The sequence below is a fragment of the Bufo bufo genome, chromosome 3 (genome assembly GCF_905171765.1).
Source record: "Bufo bufo chromosome 3, aBufBuf1.1, whole genome shotgun sequence".
Classification (NCBI taxonomy): Eukaryota; Metazoa; Chordata; class Amphibia; order Anura; family Bufonidae; genus Bufo; species Bufo bufo.
The window spans coordinates 404,543,499-404,566,727 of NC_053391.1; the positions used below are offsets into that span (position 1 = coordinate 404,543,499).

The 23,229-nt window shown below is 40.3% G+C and overlaps 1 protein-coding gene across 1 annotated transcript in view; it reads right to left on the bottom strand.

The window, feature by feature from the left end:
• The window catches only part of LOC120993823 (dynein beta chain, flagellar outer arm-like), a 585,582-nt gene that overhangs the window by 451,851 nt on the left and 110,502 nt on the right, over positions 1-23,229 (bottom strand). Inside the window, exons 32-40 of the mRNA XM_040422290.1 lie at positions 19,062-19,271; positions 18,190-18,325; positions 16,444-16,587; positions 13,378-13,523; positions 8,824-9,016; positions 8,279-8,454; positions 7,072-7,198; positions 4,636-4,751; positions 1,451-1,555 (exon numbers count right to left, since the gene is read on the bottom strand). Of these exons, the coding sequence (XP_040278224.1) occupies positions 1,451-1,555; positions 4,636-4,751; positions 7,072-7,198; positions 8,279-8,454; positions 8,824-9,016; positions 13,378-13,523; positions 16,444-16,587; positions 18,190-18,325; positions 19,062-19,271 (1,353 nt within the window). The remainder of the gene's footprint in view (positions 1-1,450; positions 1,556-4,635; positions 4,752-7,071; positions 7,199-8,278; positions 8,455-8,823; positions 9,017-13,377; positions 13,524-16,443; positions 16,588-18,189; positions 18,326-19,061; positions 19,272-23,229) is intronic.

Here is a 23,229-nt window from a genome sequence, read left to right on the forward strand (position 1 = left end):
CTGATCAAAGGCATGAGGGCTCATATGGGGGCTGATTAGAGGCATGGGGGGCTCATATGGGGCTGATGAGAGGCATGAGGGCTCATATGGGGGCTGATGAGAGGTATAGGGACTGATGAGAGGTATATCGGGTCTGATATGAGGCAATGGGAGCTGATGAGAGGCATATGGGGGCTCATGAGAGGCATATGGGGGCTCATGAGAGGCATGAGGCTCTTATCTGAGGTCTAATTGGGGGTCATTCACATTGGGGTATGATCTGAGGTCTTATTGTTATTAACATTGGGGGTCTGATAGGGGCTGTGAGCTGAGGTCTGATTACATAGTAACATAGTACATAAGGCCGAAAAAAGACATTTGTCCATCCAGTTCGGCCTGTTATCCTGCAAGTTGATCCAGAGGAAGGCAAAAAAAAAACATTAACATTGATGTTCTGACTGCTGGTCTGACCTAAGGTCTAATAAAAAATATTTTTTTTATAATTGTTCTCCCCAAAAAACCTAGGTGCGGCTTATGGGCCGGTGTGTCTTATAGGGCGAAAAATATGGTATAATGTTTTCTAATGTGAGGGGATCATTACTGTACATTCTAGAACATACAGTATATGACCACATATGAAATAAATCCTTTAGGACAAAAGAAGTGGCCTTTCGTCAGGGTAAGCAGAATTGATGAACTATGGTCAGGATAGGTCATCAATATCTGATCGGCAGAGTCTGTCTTAATTACACTGCCCATCGTCTCAGAAGCTTCGATAGTGCAGTGTAATGACAAGTACGGTACTTGCTCCATTCACTTTAATGGAGAGCGTACTTGTAATTACACTACGCCAATGCTCCAGAGGAGACAACGTGTAGTGTAATGAACAGGAAGCAACACTGAAGCCTCCTCTTCAAACAACTGATTGGCAGAGGTGCTGAGTGTCAGGCATCAGAAATTGAAGACATATCCTGACGATAGGTTATCAATATATATGGCCTGCACAACCCCTTTAGGGCTAATTTCAGAGGAGAATGTTCACTCCGTGAAACACATTCCATGTGGAGCGTAATTTCCCACAGTAACCTCTGCTTCTGTGATAGGACTGCAAGGCATTATAATTATTTATAATGCTGTGTGTCTCTAACCAACCTCCGCTGTAATGACTGACTTATGGCATTACGTGACAAGAAATCATTACAGAGAAAGTCAGGCAGGGACACACAGCATTATAAATCATTAGGATGCCATGTGGTTTTGTCACAGGAGAAGTGTCCAACCTGGAAAATCACGCTCCCTCACAGGGCACGTTTACTGCAGTGGACATGCTCGTCTGAAAGTGTCCTAAATCTGTGTAGTCTAAGTTTACATTATCTAACTACTAGACAGTATAAGTAAATCTACCTCACTTTTTTTTTTAAGGATTTGTAAAATATTACTGCCATACCTTATTACATAAAAGCCTACTCACCTTTACAGTAATGTCCTTAGTGTTATCATCCTGTTCATAACAAAGTGCCAGGCTTTGTTTCCATCCAGATGTTGCTCCCAACTGTATTTCTTTTACAACATCACGCTATAATTACAGTCAAAAATATCACATTATCAATATATCAATATAATTTCAGAACAATCGTTGTTGCCGTACACTATTGTAAACACACAAGAAGATCACAGGAAAGTCTAAGCCAACTACCGCAGTCCACATTCTAAAATGACCATCTAGAATCTCAGTATGGATGTTTTCATATTTCCATAAATCACTTTGATTAGTAAAAATTGACCTTTGTGTCATGCAGGGAGGGAACAGTATCTCACTGCATATTTCAGTCAGAGATGCATAATACATTCAGTACTCTTGTCTGAATGGGCTCTCACTAAGAGAAGTATTACTCCCCTCTCTCTCTCGTGTTTTCTATGAGAAAAAAATATGTCGTAGGAGACCTTCTTATATACCAATTTTCAGTGAAATTGGAACATATTTGATTCAGGTAGAATTGAATTTGGACATGAACTGAACTTTTTGAAAAATGTGCTAACTCAGGGAGGAAACTAATTTCAAGAGATTTGGTCATCTCTAATCTGCAGCGTGTACAAGGATCTTTCTAAGCCCCTTTAGAAAAAATTGGAGACTATTGGAGAAATCTTTGCAACATGGGCCGATGATGCAGGCAACTGTCGGAAAGGAAGCGTTCCTTCCTAACAAATGTCTGCTCGTCAGTGGAGGTAGTAATGCCCACCACAGTATGAGGTCGCTTGACCTCATACAGACTTTTGTTTTTTGTGCAGTATAGTGCCGTTTAGACAAACACGATCTGCTACTCAGAAATGAGAAGATAGGTGTTTACATGAATGATTGTTTCACCCGATGAACAAGCACTTTGATTGTTCATCTGGTGTTCGGCGGCAGATTTACATGGGCAGATATCGGGAACGAGCATACGTGTGAAAATTTGACCCCTACGATCTGCCCAACAATCAGGCAGTATAAAGCCACCTTACAGTGTAAAGCCCCACACAAGGCATAAAAATGTAGTGCTTCACCTCCTAAGACGAGCAGATATTTGTCGGGAAGGAAGTGTTCAATCACCTGCTTCATTAGAACTGCAAGATACACTTTTAAAAGGGGTTTTCCAGGATTTCATTTCTAATGACCGATCCTCAGGGAAAGAACACTTCCTTCCTGACAATCACCTGCTTCATTAGAACTGCAAGCCCCACTTTTAAAAGGGGTTTTCCAGGAATTAAATTCTGATGACCTATCCTCAGGATTGGCTACCAATAACTGATAAAGCACTGCTGCCGATCAGTTGTTTGAGGGGCCACACTGCTTAGATGGGCATTGAAGTCTCTTCATAGTGTGCTTTGCACAGCACTATTGTAAAGTGGTTGTGCTTGTACTGCAATTCAAACCCTTTCATTTGAATGAGACTGAGCTGCACAAAGGCCATATGATCAATGGACTTGAAATCACAGACTGAGGAAGAGACTGAAGCTATACAGCCCCTTTTAAAAGCTGATCAGCGGAGGAGCCAGGAGTTATCCATATTTAAGTCAGATAAATCCTTTTTTATTCTTATAGAAACTTTCAAACAATATTCCCATTTTATACTTTATGTGAATACTATATGAGAAACTAGCTGAAGGACCCGGCTTCGCTTGGGTATATTTAATCTATTTAATTTAATGTTTGTGTGTGTCGTTAAAAGATATCAACACTGTCCACTATAACAGTGACATCTACAGCACCCCGCCCCCAAAACAGTAACCTCCACAGCCCCCCACCCCCTTAGTGCCCCTTCCCTTAAAATTGGACCTCCACAGTAGCCCACCCCCTTAACTTTGACCTTTACAACAGCCTTCCCCTTTAACAGTGACTTTCACAGCATACCACCCCCATGACAGTGACCTCCACAGGGGCCCGCCCCTTAACAGTGGCCTTTTCTGGATCGGGGGCGTGTCTTTTTGAACAGCTCACTCTAAGACAGCAGCACTGTACTGTCTGAGTGTGAGCTGCAGGGAGAAAGTCACACTCCCTCCCACCTCTGCAGCTGACACAAGTTGATTTTTACCTTCATTTTTTCAATCCCTGTCAGCTGTGGAGTGGAGGGGGCATGGCCTAACCAAATCAGGGCGTGGCTTAGCGGGACATAGAAGTTGATTTTTAACTTAATTTTTTCAATCTTAGTCGGATGAGGAGTGGGAGGGGGCGTGGCCTAACAGAATCGGGGGCATGTCCTTTTGAACAGCTCACTTTAAGACAGCAGCACTGTACTGTCTGAGTGTGAGCTGCAGGGAGAAAGTCACCCTCCCTCCCACCTCTGCAGCTGACAGAAGTAGATTTTTACCTTTATTTTTTAATCCCCGTCTGCTCAAGGGTGGGAGGGGGCATGGCCTAACAAGATCGAGGCGTGGCTTAGCGGGACCTAGAAGTGGATTTTTAACTTCATTTTTTCAATCTCAGTTGGCTGAGTAGTGGGAGGGGCATGGCCTAACTGGATCACGGGCGTGGCTTAGACCTGGGGGCGGGGTTTTAAGTCTTTTGAGGGTTGACACATTGTGGCAGGCGTGTCTGGGCTCCTTCCTGCAAGAGTGACACCCCTCTGGGCACCTTAATGGCTCATTTGCATACCAAATAAACTGGATTTTCAGAGGATAAAAGCATCTATTGTTGTAACAAAGGCACATTTTGAAATAAGGTACTAAGTGCTATTAGGCCATGGCTTTACTTCAATAGCGATTATTCTGGTGATAGATTTCCTTTAAAGCTCACCTACAGCAGTGAAGAAAAATGGCTGGGTTGTTATGGAAACCTGGAGTAAAACTGTGTATGTGGAGGCTAACGGCCTGCGAGCTTCTATTGCCTGATAAAGGGTCATGTGATCAAGCTTCTATTGGCTAATGCATTTTTTGGGAATATCTCAGGAACGGTACATCCTCGAGAGTTGAGACCTGGTCTAAAACCTTCTCGGACACCTGATGTACCTGTGTGCCAAATTTTGTGACTGTAAATGCAACGGTGCAGATTCCTTTAGCGGACATACATACATACACACACACACACACAAACACTCAGCTTTATACAGTATATTAGATATATGTATATTGTAATAGTCTATAAGGATTGCACAGGCATCTATAGTGTATAAGGATTACCTGATATAGTAGTAGCAGGATATGATTAGTGAGGTTCAATACATCCTTTGTAGACAATGAAGGTTTAAAAGAAACCAGGCCATCTTCTTGCTCATTGCCCAAGTTCGTATCCCCAACTGTGAGACATACACATAAAGATAGGTACAAGCTATAACATGGATTACAATTGGCTCCTTAAATAAACAGTATGGAAGTTTGTATGTATTTTAGTGATTATGACTGGAAGTTAATGCTTGACACTAAAGTGGTCACCAGAAGAGTAGTCACTATGGGTTAGCATTTTCTAGTGAGCAATGAGTTCCAGTTACACAATTTGACATAATCTGCATTACATATGAATAAATTATGGCAGTGGAATTATTAGATATAATGTAAACAATATATTTATAAGGGGTTCTGTGAGCTTTCTTGAAAATCTTGCTGTGTAGTGACCTGTGGAGTAAATATAGTTTGCTCCGTACTTATCCCTTCGCTTCAAAGCCAATTCTGCTGTCTCCACTGTGCTGATGTGACCATGGAGACTAGACGCGGGTTCTTCCACTCAGCTCCCGCTGCAGAATCGGCAGTGCAGCAGAGTGGAAAGTACTGAGCCATCCTACCTTCACAGGTCAGAACTCAGATTTTTACCAAAGTCAGGAGAACCCCTTTAAGGTGTATTTTTAACAAGACACTAACAAGATCTTGTTTTTGAACCACTGATTTATGCATTCAACAGATATAGCTAGTAACTCGCAAGTGTTTGAGACGTTAATCCAGTAAATGGCTTCGTCTTCTGAAGGGTAGCCGCCACTGCTAGAGGATTCAGAGGTGGTAGCAGGGGATTCAAAACCAACCCCTCCCCTGAAGTCAGTATTCCTCAGCTATAGCTACGGAGCACTGGCCCACCGACTCTGGGACCCACCCCACACTCTGTATAATCGGTGCTGTTTTGAAAAGACTTCCATCTGCACTCAGGCACTGACTGGGTCTGCTTCTGACAAAGGGAGAACTCAAGTTGACTGGACTTTCACTGTAAACTTCCTGACGTTAAATGGGTTATCTTGTGATTAATGTAAAAATGTAAATTAGACATACAGTACAAGGCAATCTCTTTCTAACGATAAGCCACATGGAGCCTGAGCTCTCCCTACTCATTGCTCCAACTGTTCTGCTAGATTTCAAGCTGGCAGCTGGCGTGTCCTTTCTTCTGCAGCTCAGGGGATATGTTCTTTTTCAGGGGGCGTGTGTTTTCTGCTGCAGCCTGCACCTTGTAACAGTCACAGCTTTTTAGGTATAGCTAGTAGCAGTTGAAAGATCCAACTGAACATGTGTGTCCACCTCAGCGATTTTACTGAGGTGGACAGAGAAATAAGAAAAAGAACCAACAGCAGGTGGCACTATACAGATACATTTTATTAAATAAATCATTGGCTAAACTAAAGTTTTGGCCACATGCAATTACAACAGTATTCAGTTCCGGGTGCTGGTTTGAAAATGTAGAATATCTTTTGTGAGCCAACCCCCTTAATATTATTTTTGTACATTTTTATTATTTTGACAAAAAAATGTTAATATAAAGCTTTCATAGACAAATATTGCACCTGATTTTAAAAAAAAAGCAGTAACCTAGGGCTAGCAAAATCTGAAAAAGGAAGGGAGGCTACATAAGCCTTGACTAGAAAGCATATAATCAGCTCTAAAGTGCTGGGTTAAGCAATTATTGATTCCTAAGCAAGAATAGATGAGCACTGAGCACAGGTTACATGGGTTTATAAAAAAAATCATGGCGGATCAATAGCTTTTTGCCTTTACTTATCCATCAAACCTGTTTATAAAAAACACAAGTATACCGGCTTTTACTTTCGACAAAGGAATCGATATTTCCAATGTTGTAGAATATTATTACATTGCCCACAATGTAGATTACTGCACTTTAAATAGCACTTGTGAAAAGAGGTCTTCACTTATATCGGGCAGTAAGGAAACTCACTGTGAGACTCTATCCCAGCATGCTCCACAAAGTCAAACCAGCAACTGCTGTCTTACAACTAACTCATTTCAGTCATACGCCTGCCATCAAACAGATCTGAAGACTTTGTGAACAATTTCCACAAACAAGTAACACAAGGGTAAAAAAAATGATAGCTCATGCACATGGCCTAGTAAGTGACTTACGTAAGAAATAAGTCATGGCACGTGTTAAGCCTTTACAAGCCAATTGCTTTCTTTTCAGATTATTCTCTAGTGTTACTCTTTTGAAGCCATTTTATATCATTTCTGGGAAATAGCTGGATCACGGAAAATTCCAGTGTGTTTTAACACAAATGAACAATGGCACTTGCTAATGTTAAAAATGAACATACAGACCATTTTAAAAGACTTTTATAGATATCCAACTCTCCGAGGATCCTGGAGCAGATCAATGGACGCCAACCAAGACCATTAAGTATGACTTACCTTGCCCATTTCCTTTCCACTCTGCCTTTGAGGTCCTTTCAGAATGCAGCAGAATGTCTTTCTGGGGAATTTCATTTAATATCTTGGCAGCATGCTCAATTCCTTCTGTCAGAATCTTAAGGCAGGCCTATAAATATAGGGTAGAATATTTTATTGCTAGAGTCAGCAAAATGATTTTGTTCAATGAGCTCCTAACTCAAAGCACTTTATTATGCTTACCTCATTGGCAGCTGGTGAATTCTGAGCGTGTAATGTTCTCCACATGTCCCCAGCAGCACATGCATCTGATCATACTCACACTGTGACCTCTGGCCACTATGGCCATCAGCCCACTCATACTGTAAACCAGTATACCTTCCTTTTCATTTTTATGGAGGGTCAATCATGCACATTCATACTGTTGGCAAAACCACGATTTTCTTCCACATAAACTGCAAATGGCTTATGGTATAATAGTGAAGTACACTAAGCAGAATGTTATATGCATCAGCCCAAACTCGAAATGCAGTTTCCCATCTAATAAAACAGCACCTTACAGGAATGACTTCAAGTCAAATGGCATTACCTGTCCTGAAAGCAGGCCGCACCAGTGCTATGGGCCCCTGAAGTGGGGTAGTGGATTAGTCACCATGGAGGGAGACCACACCACTGTTAGGGTCCATTCACACGTCCGCAATCTCGTTCCAAATTTTGCGGAACGGAATTGCAGACCCATTCATTTCTATAGGGCAGCACGATGTGCTGCTCGGATCTGGAATTGCAGACAATTCGGGTCCGCAATTCCGTTCCCGAAAAAAATAGAACATGTCCTATTCTTGTCCACAATTGCGGACAAGAATAGGCATTTTCTATTAAGTGACGGCGATGTAAAGAGGGGTGTTAACTAGTTGGGGGGGGGTGTTCCTGCACAGTTTGACAATAGCAGCACTGACTGGATAGAGTGAGCCTGTGCAGGAACCCCCCCAACTGGTTACCCCTCTGTACCCTTACTGCAGACTGCAATTCATTCATAACTTCTAGTAGGAGTAATAAAGAAATGGCACAACATACAGACATAAGAATAGATGCTCCAGAATTGTTATTACATGGGGAATGCATGGAGCTATTAAAATAGGCATGTCAGGAGTGGTGAAAGGTCCTCTTTAACCATTATATATGTATAAACCAAGCTTCAAAGCGTAAACAGAAGAATGACCAATACTAGTACCTGGACAGTGTCTTTACTATGTTCACTGTCTCCATAAAATTCTTGGCAGAATTTTATCTGAGTATAAAGGTATGCAACATCACTCAGTGTATTGAGGAGCCAATGCTTGGATTCCTGGTGTCCATCACCTTGAGATTTTATGGAAAGACTTTCTTCTTTCGGGGACAGACTCATTTCTGAAAATGACAAAGTTATTAAATACAGAAAATCGTATCCAGAAAAAATTACTTTAAAACCACATTGGTAATAAAACAAATATATTGTCCTATATGCAATAGCAACCTTGCCTATGAATCTGTCCCAATATTTTACTTCTTTGCTGGTAGAACATTGACTGTCATCTATTATGCAATGCATCTTTATAAAAGAATTAATAGTGTCCCTCTGCATTTTTCATGAAGATACCGTCCTTTAAAAAGGACCTTTCATTGGTTTGAGCATTATAAACTGGTATGCCTACCAGACAGGTGAAAGCGTACACACATTTATATACTATACTGCTTGAAACCTGGGAAACTAATTTAGATATAATAACTATTGCATACTTCTCTGCTCTTCTGCAGCTTCTTCTTTGGAGACCGTTTTGTTTATCACCACCCGCCGGGCCCCTGCACTGTGTATCTCTCTTCTTCTTGTTGTGTTCTCCATTGCTGCCCACAGATGATGTTGAAGAGATTCTTTTATGCTATTTACAAGCTGTGGAAGCCAGTTCTCCACAGGGCTGCTACATTCAAGAGGCTGCGATAACAAAGAAAGCAGGTTACCAGCTAGGCACCAGTCAGGAGGTTTTCCAAGGGTCTCAGAACGTTTTTTGTCAGTTATTTGGAATCATATCGGCAACTTCTTTGATCGGCATAACGTTATCTCATAGAAGTGATGTCTTTAATAAAAATATCTGCACTACGCAGTGAAACTAGCAAAAGTTCTAAATACAAAGCTGCAGGAATATTGTCTGGGGTTATTTGTATTGGAAATGGGTGCTTTGTTATAGCAGATCCTGTCTGTTAGGCCAGGGCTCCTGACTGCAGCAAGGTTTCCCAGTAGAGCCATAGCCTACAGTACTTACATAGGCACAGAATCAATATTACAAACCAATATAGGAAACGTTGCATTACATCTTAACGAAAAATTAGTTTTCTCCACTTATTCTCCTCACACTACTTCCTGAACTGATCATTCATCCTCATTTCACTGTTTAAATCCATCCTGGGAGACAAAACTGAGGGATTAGGTTACATGCCGCCCATGCATACAATACACTGGTGTGTATATAATTCCTCTATAGGATTATCTAGTGGGGTTATACCATCTTTATGTGTAGTATAATGATTACCGTAATTTGCCTCCTGTATTATCTGGTTTCTTTTATCGGTGAATATCCACTGTGGACACTGAGTGGATTGGTATTTGTACCACAGCGGTTTATGGAGTGGGAAGGGGAAGGAGTGAGCTGCAGAGTGATACAAGGGCACTGTTGGTGCAAACTCTAGCAAGTTTTCCAGCTGTATAATGTGTATGGGAAACATCAAAGCAGCTAGCCTCTGGCCACTAACTCAGGGGAAATTGGCAATTAGCAGTAGAGCTTGCACAGGGAAAAACTGAAAAATGCAGACTACACGTGATATAATGACCAGAAATCATGCTACGTACACACATTGGAATTTTTAAGATTTAGTTGGTATTTCTTCTGTAGCTTATACACATGAAAAACCTCAATACAATACAATTGTAGAGATTTATGCTGATGATTGATGCCACTATTCATTTGTCTAAATGGGCAAAATATGATGTCTAACTGCTTTTCTCTGCTGTTAACTGAACAGGGGAGTAAGGTCACACAGTCTGGATGCTAGGGATAGACTGCCTAATGACCAAAAACCCTGTCTTCCTGCTCATCCGTAGCAATTATGCTTTTCCACATCATTCAAGTTTATTTCCTCAGGTAGAAGCACAACACAACACTCATGATTGATGTCACTGTAAGTAGTTCATTCTCTAGAAGGGGTACACAAGTCTTACACTGTGTCTCACACATGGCGGGCACATTCTCTTGACCATTTCCCTGCCAAGGACATATCATATACATCCTTGCAGGGTGACATTTCAGTAGCAAAATACATATCTCATACCTGCTTGTTACTGATGGCCGTATCTCAGGCTGCTTAGCAGGTTTTAAAAAGAGTCTGGTCATATCTCTAAGGCGAGCTACAGCCCGAGATACAGCCTTTATAAATGGGTCCAGTGAGAACTGCATATACCTGTATATCTGATTGTATAGCTAGCAATCCAGCATAAAGCAGCACAATGTATGTCAGCGATTCACGTGGGGCTCAGTCCCACAGCACTTTGAAAGAGGTCTCTCCTTACCATAACGGGTCGTATGGTATTTATTTCCACTGTTTACAGCTATTTGTTTTCGTTCATGCGATGTCACATTTTATTATGAGCTTTTTTTTTTTTGTTTTGTTTCATCTACTTATGAATATTATGTGGTCTAAATAGTTTCCATTCTGTCACCCATTTCTGTAACTCCATTTGGAGCCTATATATGAAATCTCTTAGTAAATACCGTACTATTTAATTTGGTTTATTGGACCTCTTTCTTAGGTGCTTGCGCTGAGGGGTGATGTTCTTACATATATACACCTTTGAGACCTCCCACCTTTGTGGTGTCTTTTTAAAAAAAAAAAATTATTGCCCAATAAAGCTTTATTTTATTTTAATTAACTGTGTTTTTGCTATGTAATTTCTTTCTTTTTGTTAAATAATCCAGCAGTGTCTAGGGTTGTGGTTACTTTTGAGCCACACTGTGACCACATTCAGTTCAATGTCTGTAATGCTACATAATCTATGGTTTCATGACAGGTGTCCCATCCAAGATCATCATGTATCATATGTCTTAAAGGATAACTGTCACACTTAGACCCTAATTTCAATTTTCATATATGTAGTTAGTAATAACATGATATTCCAGAATCAGTTACTATTAGACTGACTTACCCCATATTTAATAAGATTCAGCCCTTAACAACCAGTCTGCATAAAACTGCAATTTCACTATTCAGTTAAGATGGCCGCCACTGCCCTCACCCTGAGGCTAATCCCGCCTGCCCTCACTAGCCAGTAACAATAGCCCCCCAAAAGTGTCAGTAACCAGAGCCCTCCCCCTAAAGGGCTAATCTCCTGCAGCACAAAGGGGTCCTCTTACCACATGGTGCTTTCATTTATACACTGAGCAGATGGCAGATCTCCCTTCCCTGGTCTGCGCTGCTCCAACTCTGCATTCTCCAGCTCTGCTGAGTGAGGGAGCGTCTGCCAAGTGCAGGGACAGGGAGAAGTGCACACAGCCCAGGCACTGTTATCAGCTGCTGGGGAGGACCTGGCTTTAATCATTTACTTACAGTCCCTGGCTGTCAGTAATGTGACCCTGCATGCTGCGTGCTTCTGCGTCCTCCGTCCTTCAACAGATAGACGGACCATGCCTAGCAACCCTATTTTAAGCACAGGTAAAAATAGGCAGTACAGGGAACAAAACTGTGGAATTAAGGGGTAATTGAATACACAGTGAAAAGTTGAAATAGGGCCACCAAGGTGATATTAATCACCACAATCCAATACTCCAAAATAAAAAAAATACGACAGTTATACTTTAAGATCTTGTTTTTTTTCCCCTTCCCCTTTGTATCAATTGTGTGTGTGTATATATACATATATTTTTATATTTACATAGATTTTTTTTCTCTATTATATTTGGTAAATGTGTGGTGATGGAGAGCTGTGCTGTGTGTGCTCATCAATCTACCCTGCTGTTTCAGAACATTTACTGAGAGCCTATGGTGAAGTGGAAAGGGGGACAATAGGTTTCTTGAAACTAAGGGCTTGTTCACACGACCGTTGCCCCTGTCCGTGCTGTGGACCAAGTTCTATCTTTTTGCGGTGCGGAGGAACGGAACCCCTCCGTAGTGCACTCCGTAGGGTTACGTTACGCACCGCATCTCCGGATTTGGGGACCCATTCAAGTGAATGAGTCCGCATCCATGATGCAGATGCACACGGCCAGTGCCCTGTGTATTGCGGACCCGCCGTATGCGGGCCGCAAAACGGCAACGGAGGGGCAATGACCGTATGAATGAGCCCTTATTAAGATCAAACTTTTCTATAATCAGATATATTACACAGTTCTAGGTATTCAGATGTGCTATCGATTTGTGCAAAACTATATAAAAAAGACAAATTCTATTTGGATGCGGCAACCCCTAGAGGGCCATAGGGTTTATCATATATTCTTATATTATTGAGGACAATATACATTTTATGCAGTAAGCTTCCCCTAATGATAGGTGCTAGCAGAGAGAATTTTTCAACTGAACTATATGTCAATGCAGGCGATTTGGGGAAATGCAACCCCTTATTAGATCAAAGCAACAAAAAATCTATGAGTTAGAATTTAGTATTTATGGTGCATTAGTGGTAAAAGTTTGTACAGCATCGCTGCTGCCAAGGCAGGCTTTTATAACATTTTTAAGACTACATTGCATGAGTGAAAGTAGCTCATTGTACAATCTGTCAAAACCACACTCAATAAAATAAAAAGTGATAAAGAAAGTTGTCACTGTAAAACAACATAAATCATCTAGATAAGCCCTAACAAATGGATAATGCCTGCCAAGGAGAAATGACACCATCCAAGGAAGTATAGGCTGTTTTTGATTCACCTGATTCATGTACACATCATATCGTATTACAGAAACAATTTTTGTTAAACTACAGTGATAGGCCTCATGCACACGACCGTTCAGTTTTCTTTCGGCAATTTGCGGAACGGGTGGCCCATTGAAGACATGCCTATTCTTGTCCGCAAAACGGACAAGAATAGGACAAGTTATATTTTTTTTGCGGGGCCGCGGAACGGAGCATCGGATGCGGACAGCACACGGAGTGCTGTCCTCATCTTTTGCGGCCCAATTGAAGTGAATGGGTCCGCACCCGAGCCGCAAAAACTGTGGCTCGGATGCGGACCCGAACAACGGTCGTGTGCATGAGGCCTTACTCTTTTACACTCAAATCTAAAATTGATAGAAAGTGTTTACGCTGCTTACCTTGGTAAGATATAGCTCCTCTCCTAAAAAACTTCTTACACCCACAATCTGGTGGCAACCTTCTTGAGAGTTTGTTTGATAAATAAGACTTTGCACATGCCTGAATATCTTCACAATATAGCCACTTATAACTTCCAGATCATATCCTGTCATAAACAGAGCCAAATTAATTTGCATTAGATGCACTAGGCAAATATGTTACGTGCATACAGCCTATCTCTATACTTATTAGGCTCTATTTTCACATGACTCTGATCCATCAGGTTTCATTTGTCCCTGAGGGGCAGAATGGTATGTTATCCAATCTAGTAAAAAAAAATTAGAACATGATGGGCCCATTATATGTCAGTGGGATCCATTAGTATCTGTTATAAATATAGCAAAGCATAACTGTCATATCTATAATGGGTTTTGTGAAAATGGAACCCTTAATGAATTGTGAACAAAACCCTAAATCAAGGAGCAGCAACCTCCAGCAGTCTAGATGTTGTAAAACTACAACTCCCAGCATGCTCTGTTCACTTCTATAGGAGAGCAGCCAAGCAACTGTGCATGCTGAAAGTCCTAGTTGTACCACCGCTGGGGTGACGCAGGTTGCTGATCCCAGCCCTATTACATATTACATTATTATATGTTTTACTGTTCTTATTACTATAAAGATAAAATACAATATAGAAAATGAAGTTACGTTTTACCATCAAACACATCACTTTCCAATTCTTTATTGATTCAAATTGAAACCACGTGTATTATTGGCCAAAAGTTTAATGGTTGGCTCTGGATCTGGCATCCTTTATAAAAAAGGTTTTTTTATATTGATAACTTGAATAAGTAAAAAAAATTCAGCAATAATTCAGGTAATGTTATTACAATTGGCATATGTGGTACAATAATAACTATAGGTGGTACGGTCTGTTAAAGTCTCAGGAGTTTGTCAAATCTTGTGTTTAATACATAAATGTCCTCCATACTGAAGAGCTGAAAGAAGTGAAAATCAGACTGTAAAGCACAGAGAAAGGATTTCTGATTGGAAGCATACATTTGGCAGTCCTATGTAACATGGCACAGGCACAGCAGTTTATCAGCTGTAAATAAGCACACTAAGATTATTTGGCCTCAAAAGTTTATGAACTAATGTAATATAATATGACTGCAGAGACATATGCCTTCCTCAAATTGTCATATTGTAATAAATCAGTTTAAATTGAATAATTATATAGTCAGCTCCATGCAGGTAGAAAATGAATAACACATGTTAAGTATAGCACCATCCCAACAGGAACATACCCCATGATGTCCCATTGTTCCTAATACCATTACAAAGATGGAACAGTAACTGAGAGAATCCCATTGCTGATAATGATATTAGATGGAAAGCTAGAGTATTGTGACTGACAGATCACCACTGTGAACACGCTGAAGCATTCTGAGGCCCCGCTGACACCATCAGCTGTTGTTTGTGCATATGCGGAGTTTGATGTTGGGATCCAACAGAAAAAGCTAGCGGGAATTTGCAGCAATGGCTGAGGAGGGAACATCCTGAATGACAAATGAACATATGTAACTCCAGAGTGACCCGAGATGCCTCTGATGCTTTATTTATGCTCATGCTCGAGATCGAGAAAGAATTAAATGCTGGGAAATCCCACAGAAGGAATAAAATATGTGCCGTTTTGATGAAGATCATGCTGCTCGGAACAATAAACCACTGATATTGGATCACAGGCAGATTGGCTTTATAGTCAGCTCAAATTCGGAAGCACCTGGTGGCTTGGGATATAAAGACTTCATTCACTGATATGAGAGACTGATCATTCCGTCCAGAATAAACAGGCCTGAGATGAGACAACAAGCAAGTGCTGTCTTAAAACAGAATCGTCTGCATATTTAACAGATTGCCTAGTTTCTATAGTAGACAGAACCTGTCACAGCAGAAAGCTACCATTGGTTACTGAAGAGATGATCAGCACGGAGTAGCAATACTTTTACATAGTCCAGGGTGCTTCTTGTAAGAAAATGAGGGGTACTACCTCTTCTGAATTCGCTATTCCACTAGATGATTCAGAGCAGGCCTGTAATTTGCAGGACATATTGTACGTAGAATACTCACTTTCTCTTTTTATGTCTGTTCACACTTGATACATACTTTCCATTTCATATTCCGAACCATAAGGGTAGGCTCACAAGGAGTTTTTTGGAGGAGGTTTTGAGACAGATTTTTCTGCAGTCTTTTCAGCCAACATTAGAAGTGGATTTAAAAAAAAAAAATGGAAATATAAAAGGATGGGTATATTCTTCTCCTTACTGCTGGCTGGGGCTGGAAAAAAAACTGCAGGAAAATCTGACTTAAATCCTCCTCCTCCAAAAAACTCCATATGAACCAACCCTGAAGCTCCTCAGAACCTGGAGAGAGGTTCTTCAGAACATAGCAGATGCAGAAGAGCTCTTTCAGATGACCTATTTGAAACTCATCCGTGTCCCAGCGTGTAAAAACAGCTATGTTTTTTAATTCGCTGAACACAGATGGCGTCTGTGTACTGTCCGTTTTTCTTGCAGACTCATTCACTGCTCATATTACACATGTGAATTGGCCTATTGCATATAATGGGTTAGTGTTCAGACCGGGTACTAACCATAATACAAGAACATGAATTTAGGACAGCAGAGATTAAATGAAACCTGTCATTAAGATCGTTCTGCCATATTTGAGGGTAGCATGAGATGGGAACATGCAACATAGGCAATACATAAAAAAAATATATATATATGATACTTTATACACTGAGCCATGGCCGATGTAACTTGCAAAGTTTGGGGCTGGGCCTCTTCCTCTACTCTGGTCCCTGGGGCTAAAATTTCTTTCCATCAATAAAATTCTCAGTAAACATACAACATAGATGTTACTCTTACTTAAAAAAAAAAAAAAAGAGAGAATGGGTTAACTGGCTTTCTATGAAATTGGTCCCTGCATGTGGATGTGATATAATCGTTACCACAAACATGTTGATTTTGCAAAAATACAGTAAATAAGTAAATAAAAATACTAGAAATGACATGCATACATACCATAACACACAATGTTGAGAGTATCTTCCAAGGATAACAAAAAGAGTCTTGGAAAAACCTGTCGCTTTTGTTCCAAGTGAAGTCGAACAGCACGCTGACAGCGTTCAAGTTTATAGTTCATCATCTCTAGCAGAGACTGCAACCCTGGTAAAAAAAAAAATATTTTTTATATTATCTTTCAGTAGAGTTTGTCAGCACCAAGCTAAACTGCTGACAGCACTAGGCAGGGGCTGGGGAAAGCAGTACAGACATTTTCAAGCAATTCATTTTCATCAGGAGTAATGTGAATATGAAGTTCTATTCTGCTTGCAGTGCCAAGGGCAGGTCTACACTGTGAAGTACTCTCTGTATTAACTGCTTCAGGCTAAATTCACACAGCAAAATCAGCAGCAGAAAAACTAGTAGCAGGTCAGTTGCAGGTTACTAGCTGAAAACAGGTCATTTTTGGTGGCAGATTTTTAATATGTTGGAGGTTTAAGTGGAGTTTTTACAAGAGTATTAGAAAAGTATTGACTTCTACGAAATCCACAATCAAATCTGCTTCCAAGAAATAACACATCACTTCTCAAGCGTTTTTCAAATCAGCTACTGTGCACAAGGTGGAGTCTTTAACATTGAAGTCGATGGGAATACTGCTGGTGAGTTATGGTTGTGGATTTAGCAGCTGAAAACACCCATTTTCAGCTGCTGAATCAGTGGCAGATTGGTGGCAGATTTTAGTCGTGTAAGCATACCCTTAAAAGAGTTATACTTACTTGCTCTCCAAGCAGCATGTGACCCAGCAGTGACTTGCCGATTGGTGACACATTACTACTGAGTCAACTCATTGGCTGCAGTGACGCACATGACCCCTTCCATGCAAGAAGTTTACAGGTGGGGACCAGAAGCCTGATGCTGACATAGTTGACTAGGTCTCAGTTCCAAGGCTAAGTATAATTCAAAGCCCCCAGACATGTTTCGCCACACTACTGGCATTTTTAGGGGTTTATATATAACTTAGTTTTGTATATTTGCATTGTGCAATATATACCAGCTTGCACTTAGGCCGATTTCACGCAGTTGGTGATGTTTTTTGCTGCCTTTTTTGTGTGCTTTTCAAGGGACCACAAATCCTGTGACTAAAAGTCTATAGTACAATATTGAAAAGATTAAAAAAAATATATATATATACTTAAACAATTAACAGCACCATTAGAAATACTTAAAATGCTTTCCATTTTTTACATTTTAAAATACCGAACTGTGTGTGAAGGAAACCTTAGGGGTTGTCCAGCCTGTTCCTGAGTAGTTCCAATACCCCACTGAAGTGAATGCAACCAGCTCCATCTACTATACAATGAATGAAGCTGTACAGTTCTGGTACTGGAGCTATGCTGGAACAGCTGATCATGGGGGTGTGGAGTGCCGGCCCCCTCCAATTAGATACTTATGACCAATCCTTGATAGACCATTGATATAAAAACACAGGACAACCCCTTTAAAGAGTATGTGCACATAACACAGTTGGACGGATTCTTTTTCCTGTATTAGTACCTGTGTTATCCTGATAAAAGACTATAATTGCCAGACTGCAAAGTACCAAAGAAAAGCTCTCTGCACAGCAGAACTGGGAATGAGCTGTGGACTATAATACAGGCTATAACTCTAGCTATTTCTATAAGTAAATTATACACCAAATTTCAGAGGTGAAGACCTTTATCACAAGTCTCTTTATGCACTTCAACATGAAATAACTAATGGGCTCACCTCTTCGTGTGCAGTTCTGCAAGATGTTTGTATTCTCTTCAACCGATTTCATTAGCCGACAAAAATGGTGATGGACGTCAGCAAACAAATTGGCTTCTCTTGGCATGGCTACCCGGAATGCTAAGGTAGAGAAAACCTGAAGGGAGTAATATAAAAGAATGAAAAACACTGCAATGTACCGGTCTCCAACCTGTGGCTCAACAGCTGGTGTAAAACGAAAAAATTCCCGCATACATATGAGCCACAGGTTGGAGACCGCATGTTAGGTGTATTCTGAGACTCTTGGTTAATTAGACTGCTAAACCATTTTTTTAAGCCAATCATTATAGAGTACATTCATACGGTCACACGTGTATCATTATGGATGTTATTTCATTTAAAGGGCATCTGTCAGCAATGGGGGCAACAGGGGTGGTGCAATTCCACCTAGAGACTGTGCTCTCTCTGCAACTGTCATGCCCTCTGCACTTTGATTGACAGGGCCAAGCATTATGAAGTTTCCACTGCCTGGCCCTGTCAATTAAAGTACAGAGGGCACGGCAGTTATAGAGAGAGCTAAGCCTCTAGGTGTAACGACAACACCCCCGTTGCTCCTAGAGGCTCATTTGCATAAATCAAAATATCATTTTTCTCAACAATGTGGACAGATATGAACCTGGGACCAACACAGATGTCTTCAGCCACCAAGTGCACATGGCTGCTGACAGATGCAAACCAATGGATCAAAACCCATTGTAGAGCATCTTCATACAAGCACACGTGTATCCTTATGGATGCTCTTCCATTTAAAATCAGGTAACCTCAATTAAGGAGAATGATAGAAATCAATGGATCAAAACTAATATTGCTATTAATAGAAATAATGAAAAAACCTCTTCCATCTGAGTCCACTTCTCCTGAACAGACAGCCACAGATGAACAGTTGTCTCAATGACTTGCAACTTCTTCTGCCATTTGGTCACATCATCCAGGAAGGATCCAGCTTCTGCATAGGGCTGTATGCTTGTCAACACCAACTGGTGATGTTCTAGTTCCTCGAATATAGAGTCTGTGTTTCTTATGAGCAGAACTTTACCAAACTCCTAGTGGTATAATTAGCACACAAATATACATGACAGGTTATTACACTAAGCGCCAGTACATTATTTGTCAATGAAAAGCAAGTGACTGTATGTTAAACCTATATAGCTACAAATGCTAAATGCTAGCTGAGATTATATAGTAATTTATAAATCACTTCACTGCAAAAATATGCACTCAGAATGCATATATATCAAATGAACTGTTACATACCGTATATCTACAGGGCACAATTAAAAATGAATCACTTATGCTGATGGCTTGTAAAAATTATATTCAGTTAGCTTCCAGAAGCATCAAAGATACATGCATTAAGATTTGTTTTCCCTTTGTCCACCATTAGGATACATTCACAGTCAGTTGTGAATGCCTTTGCTATATTTTTGCTATGTAGTAATGTGATTGTCACACTATTATCACTAAGGAATAAGGTGCCCTTATGAGGTTCTATTAATCAAGGCGGCAGAGTATTTGTTTCAATGGGTTTTACGTATTTTCAGGAAGGTAAATAAAGAAAAAGAAACCATCAAGACAAATCTCACGTACACAAGATATAAGGGAGTTACATAATATCAAGTGCATAGTACATATGGATTACTGTTCCAGCCTGTGGGTGTAACTAATCCCCTGATATGGGACCAAGGGAAATGAGAAGCAGAGGAAGAAGGACATGGGCAGGTCACCGCCTGCTCCCTAAAGGTGTTAGAAATGGATAAGGAAGTCTTATGTCTGAACCTTAGGAAAAATGTACTACCATACACAAAAGTAATAGGCCTTTAAATCCTGTAAGTACCTAGTATTACATCTATTAAAGGAAACCCCCCAGTAGAATCTTTGAGTGCGAAACGTACATCGGGAAGTTCTGTGCTCCACTTTGGTCACTTATTAACTCTTAGCTATTACCTATTTGTTGGCCCCAGGATAAGTCCAGAGACCTCATTGTTGGTATGGTTGTGGGAATAGCCAGCCGGTTACCATATATTATTTAGTACCTTTTTGTCACTGTATTATTTTAGGTATGTCCGCCTAATTTTAGATATGTTGTTTTAAGTGTATTTTATCTTTTTTTATCTAAAAAGTAATGATTTTATTTATTAATTGTTGGTCTACTGCATTATTTGTGGGTCTTCAAAAAATTGGTATGCATTTCACCAACTACGGTCACAGCCTAGATCTTTATATGTTATTTCATTTAAAGGGCATCTGTCAGCAATGGGGGCAACAGGGGTGGTGCAATTCCACTTAGAGATTGTGCTCTCTCTGCAACTGCCATGCCCTCTGCAGGATCTCACTGCACTTACCATCATCCCTGGGCGCCGCTCCGTTCGCCCGCTGTGGCCCCGTTACCTTCTCCCACGCTGTATGGTAATTTCTACTATCGGTTCACCAGGGAGGAGTCTGCACCCACCCGATCCGGAGCACGGGCCCGGCTATTACTGATAGCCCATCCCCTGCTGCATCCTTTCACATGCCGCAGTTTTTGTTTCAAAAATGATATTATTGTGTAAAACTTAAATAAATACAAAAATATACATATTTGGTATTGCCACGTCCGTAACGACCTGCTCTATAAAATGATCACATTAACACCGTAAAAAAAAGCCATTTTTTGTCACCTTACATCACAAAAAGTGTACCAAGCGATAAAAAAGTCATACGCACCCCAAAATCATACCAATCAGTGATCTCATCCTGCAAAAAATTAGACTCTACCTAGGACAATCGCCCCCCAAAAAAAACTATGGCTCAGAATATGGAGACACTAAAACATGATTTTATTTGTTTCAAAAATGGTACCAATCAAACCGTCATCTCATACCAAAAAAAATGAGCCCCTACATAGTCGCCAAAAAAAAACAACAAAAAACTGGGTTTCAGAATATGGAGACACTAAAAAATCATTTTTTTCAAAAATGCTTTATTGTGTAAAACTGAAACAAACAACAAAAAAAAGTCATATTGGGTATTGCCACATCCGTAACAACCTGCTCTATAAAAATACCACATGATCTAACCTGTCTGACGAACATTGTAAATAACAAAAAAAAAAACGGTGCCAAAACAGCTTTTGTTTTTGTTACCTTGCCTCAGAAAAAGTGTAATATAGAGCAGCCAAATATCATATGTACCCTAAAATAGTACCAACAAAACTGCCACCTTATCCGTTTCCAAAATGAGGTCATTTTTTGGGAAGTTTCTACTGTAGGGGTGCATCAGGTGGTCTTCAAATGGGACATAGCAACATAAAATTATCCCAGTAAAATCTGTCTTCCAAAAATGATATGGCGTTCCTTTCCTTCTGCGCCCTGCCGTGTGCCCCTACAGCAGTTTACGACCACATATGGGGTGTTTCTGTAAACTACAGGGCAATAAATATTGAGTTTTGTTTGTCTGTTAACCCTTGCTTTGTTACTGGAAAAAAAATTATTAAAATGGAAAATCTGCCAAAAAAGTGAAATTTTGAAATTTCATCTACATTTTCCTTTAACTCTTGAGGAACACCTAAAGGGTTAACAAAGTTTGTAAAATCAGTTTTGTGTAGTTTCTAAAATGGGGTGATTTATGGGTGGTTTCTAATATGTAAGCCCCACAAAGTGACTTCATAACTGAACTAGTCCTAAAAAAATTGGGTTTTGGAAATGTTCTTACATTTTTTTAGATTTGCTTCTAAACTTCTACGCCTTCTAAAGTCCCAAAAAATAAAATGTAATTTTCAAAATGATACAAACATGAAGTAGACATATGGGGAATGTAAAGTAATAACTATTTTTGGAGGTATTACTATCTATTCTAAAAGTAGAGAAATTGAAATTTGGAAATTTTTCCACATTTTTTTTTTTTTTTATAAAAATGAAATATTTTTACTCAATTTTGCCACTTTCATGAAGTACAATATGTGACAAGAAAACAATCTCAGAATGGCCTGGATAAGTAAAAGCGTTTTGAAGTTATTACCACATAAAATGACACATGTCAGATTTGCAAAATTAGTCTGCATCCTAAAGGTGAAAAATCGCTGTGTCCTGAAGGGGTTAAACAAGAGAATACCACCAACAGAATAAAAAGTGACATTAAAGGCAATGTGTCACCTATAATTTTTTCTACTAGTTAAAACCAAATAGTGAGACATATCTTTTTTTCTAATGTGTTGTTTATTTGCAAATTTTGTTTATTCTACAGTATTTCCTAGACATGATTATTGGGCTGCCATCTTGCCTTGTCTAAAAAGATATGCGTTACAGCAGCCACTATGGGCCATGGACACAATGGACAGGAGGGGACCTCATTGACCTCTATGGGAGGGTTTTCTAGGCATGTTCTGTGACCTGTGCAGAGGTCATTGTATAAGGAAAAGAACAGATAAGCTTTGACAATAACATATTGTGCATGGTGGATTCTGTGTTATAGAGGTGACTGTCATTGGAATTCTGCCTATGATGATAATGGTGAAAAGTAATCTGTACAGACCAAGAAGTGGTGCCCATTATTAGGCTCTTTACACTGCCTGATGTTTGGGCAGATTATCACTAATGAGCCTTCATATGCCTATGTAAAGGTGCCACCGATTACCTGATGAACAAGCAAAACAATGTTCATTGGGTAATAGGATTGTCTGTGCAGACACCTAAATCATTGCTTTCCGGAAGCAGATTGTGCCGTCTAAACAGCCTCTGGCGGCAAACAATGATTCCGTATGGGTAGGAGGGATGGCATTAGCAATCGCTCCTCCTCATAGTGGAGGAAATCTCTGCATGTAATTGCAGCGGTCTCCTTCACTGACTTCCTTCACCTTCAGGTCGGGGGCATTTAGTGGTGAGTGCAAAAACTGCAGGATTATTTTAAACATAGATAGTGCAAACTACAAATTGGCGTGGTATTGAAATGCAGGAAGTGCTCAACCCCATATGCAGTGGTGCATCTATACTGGGGGGGGGGGGGCAGATCCTGCACTTGTGGTCC